A 12,670-nucleotide genomic window follows, 5' to 3' on the forward strand; every position below is an offset into this window, starting at 1 on the left:
CCCCACCCCAACTCCATCCCTTTTCAATTGCTGCTGTGGACTGCAAATGTCCCCATTGTGGAAGGAATAAATGTGCCTGATGTGCCCTGTTTGTGTACTGTACATGCTGAGACTCTAAAACCCTCTCCTCCTCTGCCTTCCGCAACCCTCTCTGTTACCATGGATACTGCAGGCGGTTGCCAAGTGAGGATGGTTCAATGTCGAGTAACAGCTCCGGGAAGCTGAACGCCAGCAGGAGCTCCTCGGCCCGAAAGACAGCCACTGGTAGCAGCTGCAAGAATGCAAAAGAGGATCTCCACAAAAGGAGCGCAAATGGTGAGAAGGACAGCCAAAGGGGAACAAGGGGGTATACAAAGTATTGCAGACTAATGAGTAAATGAAGGACAAAGATTGAAAAGGGATGAAGCAAAAAATAAAAAGGAGATTTCAAGAAAGTCGTTATCTCCAGTATTTTTCTGCCAGCAACGGTCAGGTTGCTAATTAGTTCAAGTATATCATAATCAGTTTGTACACTGACTCAACTCATGCCACACATTTGTTACACTTCATTCAACGACATCTTGCCCAAAAGACAATTTCTGTGAACTAATGAAGTGAATATGATCAAAAGACAATTATGCATACTATGACGCAGTCTGCTGCTGCATCATGCAGCTTATTGGTGATGACACAGTCTGACAGCAACATCAAAGGAAACATTATTACTTTATCTACCATAATAGCATTCAATTGTCTTGTACTATAATGCAGCCCTTTAGGGGTAAAAGTCACTGCAGACTACAGACTCGACTCAAATCCAGTTAAATGCCGATGATATTCAGGAAGGGAATCCATTTTATAACGTTGCCAAGCAATTATTGTTTGGCATTCACCCAATGATTTGCATACTGGATGGGTCACTGCACATGTTGTAATGACCGCTGTCGGTGGCCGAGGGCTTGTAATTCAGCTACATGGTGTGTTCTTCAAAGAGAAGAGACTCAACATGATGGATTTTGAATATTGGGACTGTGTCAGGAAAAACTAAGGCTTTGGTTGACATGATGATTTGGGGAAGGGTTGACATATTGTGTGTCCAGAAGACAGGTGTGGAGACAGTTGTGGTTGGAAAGCATAGGGGCACTGTTAAAATACTTTTACCATGGTGGAAATGGGAGGATAAATGGAGGAAGGGTCTCTTAAAGGAAGAGATACTGTCGTTTCGAAAGTTAAACAATGTCAAATTGTGTGATGAGGTGACAATTTTAAACCTAAGGTGTTATGATGAACATAGTTAGTCATGCAAACTAGAACTAGAAGAGAAAGAGAAATTACGGATGGAGCTAGAAAAAAGGATTCTGGGCATGTGAGGTGGAGGGACACTGTGTGCTGATTATTGGTGAAGGAAATTGGGGTGATGAAGAAGTGATTGGATACATTTGTTATTGAGGATATTAACGTGAAGGGACAAGTGGCGGTGGACTAACAGAAGAGGCTTGAACATCGGGTGATCGCAAGAGTGGAAGTACAAGTACGGAGACGAATTAAATCTCCTGCAATGCGATCTTAGTTGAAGGAGGTTATTCATTGTCAGGTGGAGGAAAGTATAACTAGACAGCAATGGATGCTTGTGTTTCAGGATTGGGTCTTGGTGGGCGGAGGATCTTCTAAAATGCTAGACTGCTACAGCCACTGTGAGCAGAGAGACAAGCAGTGGAGTATGGTGATGTCCTTTGGTAGGATGGTATGCTGTGTACGGTACAGAAGGAGAGAAAGATCTTTCTCGGTTGGCCAAACAGAGAGATAGGGATGGAAAGAGTTTGCGGCACGTACTTGTGATACAAACAAGAGATGGAAATGTCTAGACTGGCGCGAGTACTGTAGTCCTGGATAGACGGTGAGAATACCTAAATGAGTTGATGAATGATGAAACTAGAGACGCATGTGTGAACCAGAAAATAAAAATGATTCTCAGTGGAGGCACTAAACAGAATAACAAATGAAAAAGAAGTTCCATCCCTTGTTTGCCAAATTGACAACTTCTTAAGTGCATTTGCGGCCTTCACTCATGTTAAGAAATATTCCACACATAACACTCACTACAACTTGATTTTATATGACTGTGTCAAATAGAATCGATGGATGGCTGGGTGGATGGATGGGTGTATGAGAGAGAGAGAGAGAGAGAGAGAGAGAGAGAGAGAGAGAGAGAGAGAGAGAGAGAGAGAGAGAGAGAGAGAGAGAGAGAGAGAGAGAGAGAGAGAGAGATGATTTATGAGATTTATATTGTTTATACAAGCAAATGAATTTATTTAGAGGAAAGTAGAGGATGTGTAATTACTGCTGTTCAGAGAGCCTTAGACGTTCAAAGTAGCGATAAAAATGTTCAAAGTAGTGATAAAGTAGACTGTGTATGGGGGGGGTCGGGGTAAGGAACAAATTATTTTAGAGAACAAAACGAATTGGAAGGAATAAAGTGTCAAAACCTGAACACTGAACAGATGAAGTAGAGCTAAGGTAATCAATATTGTGCATCAGTGTTGCTGACTGTGCTTGGGAAAGACATGCGGGTAATAAACACAAACATTTTACTAAGCGGATAGTTTCTTTTAATGCATTGTTCTTTTATTGTGAGAGTTTGACACATTTAGCCTGCTGCGAGTGTTGATGAGCAAGGTCGGATGCCAAGCTTCAAATATACTACAATGATTATGAGTTTGAATGAGTTTTCATTTCTGCTGCTCATATTTTTAGCTAACGTCAGCCATCACCGAAGTAAAGTGCAAGAGGCGCACAACCAGGATGAATTGTGGTTGTGTGGGTTTGAGGTTGAGTTGATGGCAGTCCGTTTTAATCCTACAACGAGGCCGTCTGCTCGATGATGTCGGGCAATGAGTCACTCGAATTTGAGTATACGACAATGCTGTCCATCTGTTGCTGCCTGCGATAATATGCACATATATTGTACAGCTGAGAAGCCCCTAACCTGAAAGATTTTACAACAACAAGATGACGGAGAGCAGAATGACCACGGTCAGACACAACATCACATCTGTCCATCTATTTCCAGCAGCAAATCCTGTTCAGTGTTGCAGAAAAGCTGTGAACAATCCCAGTGACGTGTTGATGCAAGAGAGACCTTGTCCTAGATTGGTTGCCACTCATTCAATCACAATCAATCACAGTGCACACAAAGAGAGACAGCTTTTCACACTCAAATTGGCAACTGCTGTCACGGAGTGTGAATCAATCCCATGGTCCCTGAACATAGAGTCGTACTACTATTCATTATGTGAAGTAGTCTACAGAACAGGAGTGGGCAAACCTTTTGACTCGGGGGGCCTCAATGGGTTCTAAAATTTGACATAGGGGCCGGGCCAGGGGCATTGGGAGGGAGTGTTTGGGTCGAATAAACTAAACCGAAAGCATTAAATGTAGTGTGTGCAAACCTCACAGCACAGTAAGAACAATACAACCCAATTTATTAAGTGTCTTTCAAATATGAAAAATAGCCCTTATCAGTTAATACATTTGTCTCAAGGAATATGCAAGATATGGCGTTTACATACTATTTCACAGATACTGGCAGGAGGAAATGTAAATAGATTAAAATAACATACGCACTGTGATTTATCAAAATTGCGTCTGTTTTTAATAAGTTTCAATTGAAGGTGCAAAGTTAAAGAAATCATCATTTATTGAAAAATGGAATCACATTCAAAACATATTATTACACAACAAAATACTCAAGCTCAGTAATATCTACTTGTGTTAAACTCTGCAAAATCGTGGATGGATTGTCCTGACCGTGCGCTCTACAAACTCGCCACGGACGCCCTCACCTTCACGCGCGAACAGTACACGTATATCGTTGCCAAGCACACAGACATAGGCTGTAAATATCCTACCTGCAGCTGAAATTTGCATACTCAGCATGACAGCCAATCAGAAGCCTGCTTCTTGCTTCCGGACTTTCCCGAGCGTTATAAGGTTGTGCATTTGCATATAATTGTCCAAAGTAGACACAGAACCTCAGCCCCAGAAGAAAGATTCAAAAGAAGTTAACAAAATGTATGACACTACCAAACGTAAATGTACATTATCCCGGCCGTGACTGTATAGTCTCCTTGATAGTTTTGAAAGGCGCTTAGTCGCTTGTAGCAAACAACGCACCGCAAACATTGCATTGCGGACAAGCGACAACTGGAGCAGAATCTTCAGCAAGGGATATTTACCGTAAATTAAGCAAGGGAGCATTTGTGGTAGATACAACCTTAGTAAAAAATCCTTAATAAATAAACTTTGCAAATTCATTGTTGCAAAAAAACTTTGGAACAATGTTTTTTTTTTGCGATTAGTTGTCTTATTGTGTTTCAAGTTGTGAAAAATTGCGCAGGCAACTTTTCAGAGTTGTCTGTCCTGGTGTCGCTCACTTTGTGTCATGAGTTTCAGACACTGTTTTTACTATAATTTTGACAAATTCGGCGGGCTGGATTAAAAAACCTAACGGGCCATATGTGGCCCGCGGGCCGCAGTTTGCCCATATCTGCTATAGAACGACCTAAGAACATATGCCGGCAAACAAATACAAATGTGCACAATTTAAAACTGAACTCTTCATTGCAACACATTGTTCGTAGATTTGAATTCAAGAGGGTCAGAAGATATGAAGACAATGTATTGTCATAACACTAACGATTTGTCTTTAGTGTGAGGTATATTCATTTTTTATAATGTTAATAATTACTTGGTCGATGAACATGATGACGTTTGAATATTGCACATTTGACAAATTCAAGATTTGGGCATTTTGATATACAGGTATACATTGTATCATACTTCACATTGGTGTATTTAAAATCTCTTATTTGTCACAATCCGTTTATAACTGAACAAAGTTCATTCTGTCTCTAACTAAAAGGAAAAAAAAAACTCATATTAATGAACTCAGAGTTTGGCCGAGTTATGAGTCATTTGGCTCTTCCCTCTACGTGTGTGCATAAAATTAATATGTCTAATTTTATGGTGGCCTATAAATATTATTAAACAGAGACAAATTGATGCATGAAAAAAATGATGGCATCATTTTCCATCTTTGATTGTAACATTAGCTTTGCCTTAAGGGACAGGTAACCTTCATCCTTCATCCCCCACAGACCCATACGATGATCATACAGGCTCTCTACGGCTCATCACCATCAAACCCTTGACAGCTCAGCCAACTTATTCCTACCCCTCATCGTCCTCCCACAGCCAAGATTCAGTGATCCTGAATGGGGAGGTAAGGCTACATTCACACGCGTGCACATACTCTCACAATCACAAACGTGTATTCACAACAAACTTGACCTCAACCCATGAAACCTCTTCTGGAAAAATAAACAGAGATCACCGGGATCCAGGCCCTTTTTATCAATATCTGAGAATCAGCAAATACGCCGCTTGATATAATGTTGAACATCATCTCTCACAAAAATGCACATAAGCTAGTTGACATGGTTTACGTGACACGTAAGTCTCCCACCCTGACAAAACAGTAATGCCATTATGTCTCACAGCATAGAAACATTTGGGTCCAATGGGACAGATATTTTAAAGGACAACTGACGCCTCCGGACATGTTGTGTCCATAATTTGTAAAATCGCTTTAAATGACTTCTACTGGGCGTATTTTACAAAGATTCCACCGCATATACAGTAAAGTCTCGTTATATCGATATCGGATATATCGATAGTCCCGGTTATATCGATACTATTTCTATGCACGCACGGGGAAAATTACATGCAAACAGGGTCGGATATATCGATAGTCCCGGTTATATCGATATTTTTTCGGACTCCCTTAAATATCGATATAACGAGACTTTACTGTAGCTATATTTTACGATTTAAGACTCGCGCTGAATATTCAGGAAGTCTTGTTTTCGAGTTGATGATGATGCCTGACGTGACGTCACGTCTGGTACGCCCCTGACCGAGAAAGCGACACACAATGCATTTTGGGTACTTTGTTTGGTCTGAAAACTTCGTGTTGATCCATGTTGATGACAAAATTAGAAGGAAAACACATAAATAACGTGATAGTGAATCGTTGTGTGTTGCACCAAGACTACTATTTCACACTAGTTGACACAAATTCCCAGCAGACAAATCAGCCAATTTCCAACAGAGCTTGGACGCTTGTGCATTTTCTGGGACGCTATTTTGGAAATCTGACGGCTCGAATCGATACATGGGGGACTTCTTTAATCGATTGCAAACATTTATGCTATCCTACAGTTATGCTTTCCTCTTCAGAACCATTTGAATCATATTCATAACTGGATAAGTCACAAGAAAGCATCTTCTCCGAATCTGAAGCCATAGTTTTGATTCTAGAGCAAGGCGAAGAAGTCCGCATGTGACATCACGAACAAGGGGGCGGGACCTTCTGAAACTCTGAAACTGAAAGTAGTTTTGGGCCCCTTAACTCATTTTTATTGGTGTTTTTCATTTGACTAAGAATATCAGCATGCATGTTTTGGGTATTTTAGATGCTATAAAACTTTTTCTGATGTCAGTTAGGAAACAAAAAAATGGTGTCGGTTGTCCTTTACGTGGACCCTTTATTATATTTTTCTAAATCTGTCATTGCATCACAGTAACCTATTTCTTCTTTCCATCTCCCGTACATCACCACATCTCATGGCTCGGATGCCTCCTGACGAATAGAGTTATTTCTGCAGCATAACTGCAGCCCTGCAGTTACATCTCTTCCTGTGACATTTCTCCCACCCAGTCTGTCATCTTTCACTCTTCGGCCTCACATTCACCAACGCTACTACACTTTTCTGCAACCAGACAGCTATTCACATTGATGACTCCTCTCTCATTTTGTTAGCATGACGCAATAGCGACATTGACTTCCTGCACTATTGGTGCAAAATGTCATCTTTCCACGGAACATGTTTTGTTTCATAAATTACCCCAAATTTTTCTAGATTGTTGAGACTCAAACGTATTCCCTGCAGGCAAATCATGTGTTGAAGCAGAAGTCGGACATTGAACACTACAGGAACAAACTACGCCAGAAAGCCCGCAGGAAGGGTTATGGAGAGTTCTCCCTTTCGGAGGGTGGCAGCCACGGTTATGGTCACAACCGGCATAGTCGGCATGACAACGGAGTCAAAGAACCAATGACTGCTGAGGAGAAGAGGGCCTCCTTTGCTGGATGTCATAAGAGGTAAGGACGGCATATTGTGAACACATATGAATATTGTGAATTCATGAATGTCTTCATATGCAATGTGTTGCAAATTAGCCTTATAAAAAAATAAAGAAGTTGATTACAATTTGGCTCTGCACTATTCACAAATGATAATAACAATGTGGTGTAAAATAAGTGATATAACAGTAGTTTTATATCCTGTATTTTCCGGTGTATAAGGCGCATCCAAATATAAGGTGCACTCCCGATGAATGGTGTATTTTCACACTTTTTGGATATATAAGTTGCATAGTACTGTAAAGCGCACCTTCAATGAATGAAAACGGTTTCCCAAATAGAAGATATAAATCTATCAAATTTTTCCAAATATAAGGCACGACACATTGTAAGGCGCATTGTAGGGTCTGAGGTTAGGCCAGGCATGGGCAAACTACGGCCCGCGGGCCACATAGGGCCCGTTAGGCTTTTTATTCCGGCCCGCCGAACTTGCCCAAATTATAGTACAAACAGTGTCTAAAACTCATGACAAAAAGTTAGCAAACAACAGGGCAGATAACTGATAAGTTACCTGACCCATTTTTCACAACTTGAAGCACAATGAGACAACTAATCACATTAAAAAACATTGTAACAAAGTATAAAGTTTTTTTCTAAAATCAAGAATGCACCTACTACAAATGCTACCTTGCTTAATTTACGGTAAATGTGCATGGTTGTAGATTTTGCTGCAGTAGTCGATTGTCATTGCAGTGCACAATGCAACGTTTGCATTGCTTCCTACGAGCCACTAAGCCCCTTTCATAAGTCTCACGTACACTTTCCAGTCACGGTTTAATGTAAATTTACGTTTTTTTAGCGTCACATATGTTGTTAGCTTCTTTTGAATCTTTCTTCTGGGCTGAGGTTCTGTGCGTCTATTTTGGAAAAAGACATGCCATTGCACGACTTTATAACGCTTGCGAAAGTCCGGAAGAAAGAAGCAGGCTTCTGATTGGCTGCCGTGCCGAGTATGCAAATTTCAACTGCTGGTAGTCTATGTTTGTGTGCTCGGCGACGGTACACGTGTATTGTTTGCGCGTGAAGGCGAGGGCGTCAGTGAGGAGTTTGTTGAGCGCGCGGTCAGGACAAACCATCTATGATTTGGCGGAATTTAACACAAGTAGGTATTATTGAGCTTGAATATTTCGTTGTGTAATAATATGTTTTGAATGTTGAAAGTGATTCCATTTTTCAATAAATGTTGATTTCTTTAACTTTGCCCCTTCGATGGAAACTTATTAAAAACAGACGCAATCTTGATAAATCACAGTGCATATGTTATTTTAATCTATTTCCATTTCCTCCTCCAAGTATCTGCAAAATAGTATGTAAACGCCATATTCCTTGAGACAAATTTATTAACTGATCAGGGATATTTTTCACATTTGAAAGACAGTTAATAAATTGGGTTGTAGTGTTCTTACTGTGCTATGAGGTTTGTACATACTACATTTAAAGGACAACCGGCACCATTTTTTGTTTTTGTTTCCCACTGACATCAGAAAAATGTTTTATAGCATCTAAAATACCCAAATCAAGCAGGCTGATATTTTTAGTTAAATGAAAAACACCAATAAAAATGACTTCAAATGAATCCGGAAATGGTCAGTTTCAGAAGGTCCCACCCCCGAGAATCAAAACAATGGCTTCAGATTCGGAGAAGATGTTTTCTTGTTACTCATCCAGTTATGAATATGATTCAAATAGTTCTAAAGAGGAAAGCATAAATGTTTGCAATTGATTCAAGGAGTCCTCCCATATCAATTCGAGCTGTCAATGACAGCAATGTAGCGCCCAGAAAATGTACAAGATCGCGCCCAAGCTCCGTTGGAAATGGCCTGATTTTTCTGCTGGGAATTTGTGTCAGCGAATATCAAATAGTTGTCTTGGTGCAACACACAACGATTCAGCATGGCGTTATTTATGTGTTTTCCTTCTAATTTCACCATCAACAGGGATCAACACGAAGTTTTCAGACCAAACAAAGTACCCAAAATGCATTGTATGTCGCTTTCTCGGTCAGGGGCGGTCCAAACGTGACGTCACATGGGGATCGTCATCACCTCGAAAACAAGACTTCATGAATATTCAGCGCAAGTCTTAAAACGTGAACTATAGCTATATGCTGTGGAATCTTTGTAAAATACGCTCAGTCGAAGTCATTTGAAGTGATTTTATAAATTATGGACATAACTTGTTCAGATTATTTCCGGCCCAAACACTCCCTCCAAATGCTCCTGGCCCGGAGCCAGCTCCCGGCCCCTCTGTCAAATTTTAGAACCCAATGCGGCCCGCGAGTTTGCCCACCCCTGGGTTAGGCACTACTTCTTCTACTGGGGGAAATGGAGTCAGTGGCCTATAACGGTATATATATACACACACACACACACACACACACACACACACACACACACACACACACACACACACACACACACACACACACACACACACACACACACACACACACACACACACACACACACACACACACACACACACACACATATATATACACACACACACACTCTACGAGTGGTTGCAACAGATCCCGGGAACAACATCGGATATCTCGGTCCAGAAAAGCGCAGTGCTGGGAACAGCACGGATACTGCGCATAACCCTCAAGCTTCCTGGCCTCTGGTAGAGGACCCGAGCTAAAATGGGGAACAGACACCACCCATGAGGGGTGAGACGAGGATTTTATATATATATACATATATACAGTAAAGTCTCGTTATATCGATATCGGATATATCAATAGTCCCGGTTATATCGATACTATTTTTATGCACGCACAGAGAAAATTACATGCAAACCGGGTCGGATATATCGATAGTCCCGGTTATATCGATAGTCCCGGTTATATCGATATTTTTTCGGACTCCCTTGAATATCGATATAACGAGACTTTACTGTATATATATATATATATATATATATATATATATATATATATATATATATATATATATATATATATATACAGTGGTACCTCGGTTCTTGACCATAATTCGTTCCAGGACCCTGTTCGAAAAGCGATTTTTTTTTCGAACACCGAAACCACCTCTTTGCTCCTGTCACTTGCGAGTTGACAGCGGGGGTGTGGGGGGGGAGGAGACTGCCTCTCCCTGCCGTTCTCCACCCGCTGTCATTCTCCAATCACGGACACGGGGCATTTATACGGTTCGCGATCGCCTCGGCAATGCCGGATGATTGACTCACCTCGCCACCGTACCTGGACTCTTCCTTCGATGCGCGAGTGTATCCGGTCCAAGGTATTTTCCCTGCGTCCCGTAAATGTATGTCATCTTCCGGGATTGCGTAATTTTGCACCCTCGTGTGCCATTTGCTTTTTGGCGTAGTAAGCGGGTCGGATCACACCCTGCCTTTGTACTCACTGTGTTTTCTCTTATTTGTGAATAAACATCCTGCTTGTACGTGTCTGCTTTGGGATCCCAAACATTCCACTACGTTCCGACGAGTCAGCTGCCGTCACTCTCGCTCGGAACGCGACAGCTACGGTTGACTCGGCTACAGGATGTTCTTTTCTCTTAAAATATCTATCCAATGGCACTTGCTCTCACTCCCACAGTCACATCACTAGATTTCACAGCCTCCTTATTCTTTAATATCGTACTGATCGTAGATTTCGCCATGCTGTATTCCCTCACCAGATCAAACACTTGCACACCACCTTCATATTTTGCGATTATTTCTTTCTTAAATGCAATAGTTGTACGCACTACTTTTCTTTTGTCACTTTAAGCAGCACTTACTTTCTTTGGAGGCATAATTAGGGGCTAAAACTCTTCGTACACCTATGTTAAACGCTAGAGCAAAACGCAGCACGTCTGCTAGCGACAACAGTTGGTCACGAACAGAGCGATACACCCGTGCGCCGCTCACCCTCGCGTACGCACTCACGCGTCGTATTGGCGTTCGAACACCGATTGATGTTCGAACGCCGAAGCAAGAATATCTCAAATATTTTGTTCGAACACTGATTTGTTCGAACAGTGAGGCGTTCGAGAACCGAGGTACGACTGTATATATATATATTAGGTATGTATGTATGTATATAGCAAAACCACGGTTGATATTACACTCAATGTCATCATATCAGGTCCATACAAAGAACAAAAGCTCTATATTGACTTATATTATATTCGGTTTTATTGTATTCTATTTAAAATGTTTTTTTCTATAATCTTTCAAAAATCATCGAACGTTTTCCTCCCCTACCTCCATGCATTTGTCAGGTACTCCCACCCAAGGGAGCCCACTTATTGGAGCAGGCAGTCCCTGAGCAGCCCCAGCCCCTTGGAGACAGAAATGGACCTTCTGGTTCTTCGAGAGCGAGCCAGACGAGGCATCCGCAACAACGGCTATGATGTGAGTGTGGAGCGAGCGCATTCAACATCTTTCCGTGGTTCTAGAACAATGCACATCATGGCAGAAAGATTGTTTAGGCTCATCTTTTTAATGGCTCAATTGTATAAAACCAACATTGACTCACTTGAATTTCACCACCTTACTCCTTTTAATTCTTACAAACCTCATTTATAGAGACTGAGGTCAGACCTTTAAATCACACTCAGTGACACTCAGTGACTCAAATTTATACAGGATGTGTTATGATGAAGACCCGAGTCGTGGCAACACAGGAAATCACTGCTACTTTGCCCTCAATGTTATCTTCTCACCACAGAATATTTGTAACTTTAATCCTACCTATCCTTCTTTTGAATTCATTGACTCTGTGGCTCTCTGCGCGCATATCCAGATATCACAATTTTAACTTATTGCTGGAAAAAATTGAACCAAATGAATAAAGAAAGAAAAGGTATGTTGAGAAAGCACAGAAATGAATAAAAGATAAGGTGGCAGAAGCCGCAAAAAAAGAAGACAGAGAGGAACAAAAAACATTGGGGGTTGCAGGAGTGACTGAAATAGTTTTCTGTTGCCTCTTGGCTGTGATGATTGAGCTACCTTGCTGAATCTCAATTGCCGCACATGATTTACAGCCCATCCATGAATTCAGATGACCGACTGAGTTCTTCGACTTGAATAGGTAAAAGTAGGAAAGGAGAGCAGAGTGAATTTTGGCCTCTGTGCGTGTGCGTGTGCGTGTGTGTGTGCCTGTGCATGTGCGTGTGTGTGTGTGTGTGTGTGTGTGTGTGTGTGTGTGTGTGTGTGTGTGTGTGTGTGTGTGTGTGTGTGTGTGTGTGTGTGTGTGTGTGTGTGTGTGTGTGTGTGTGCGTGTGCGTGTGTGTTTGTGCGCGCGTGCGCGCGTGTGTGTGTGCGCGTGTGTGTGTCATATCAACTTAGTCAAGTAAAGACCCAGGGGGCCAAATCTGGCCCGCCACATCATTTTATTTGGCCCGCAAAAGCAAATCAAGCACGTCAAGTGCCATGATGCTTGCTAAAGTCCAAATCGGCATT

At 41.6% G+C, this 12,670-nt stretch overlaps 1 protein-coding gene across 5 annotated transcripts in view; it reads left to right on the plus strand.

Annotated features, from left to right (window-relative positions):
• The window catches only part of kiaa1549la (KIAA1549-like a), a 111,194-nt gene that overhangs the window by 90,697 nt on the left and 7,827 nt on the right, over positions 1-12,670 (plus strand). For all 5 annotated transcript variants that reach the window (XM_088997502.1, XM_088997504.1, XM_088997503.1 and 2 more), the window contains 4 exons: positions 173-315; positions 5,136-5,260; positions 6,990-7,201; positions 11,488-11,620. In XM_088997502.1, coding sequence (XP_088853628.1) covers positions 173-315; positions 5,136-5,260; positions 6,990-7,201; positions 11,488-11,620 — 613 coding nt within the window. The remainder of the gene's footprint in view (positions 1-172; positions 316-5,135; positions 5,261-6,989; positions 7,202-11,487; positions 11,621-12,670) is intronic.

This window comes from Hippocampus bargibanti, linkage group LG05, assembly GCF_051943395.1.
Source record: "Hippocampus bargibanti isolate YZ-2025 linkage group LG05, ASM5194339v1, whole genome shotgun sequence".
Classification (NCBI taxonomy): domain Eukaryota; kingdom Metazoa; phylum Chordata; class Actinopteri; order Syngnathiformes; family Syngnathidae; genus Hippocampus; species Hippocampus bargibanti.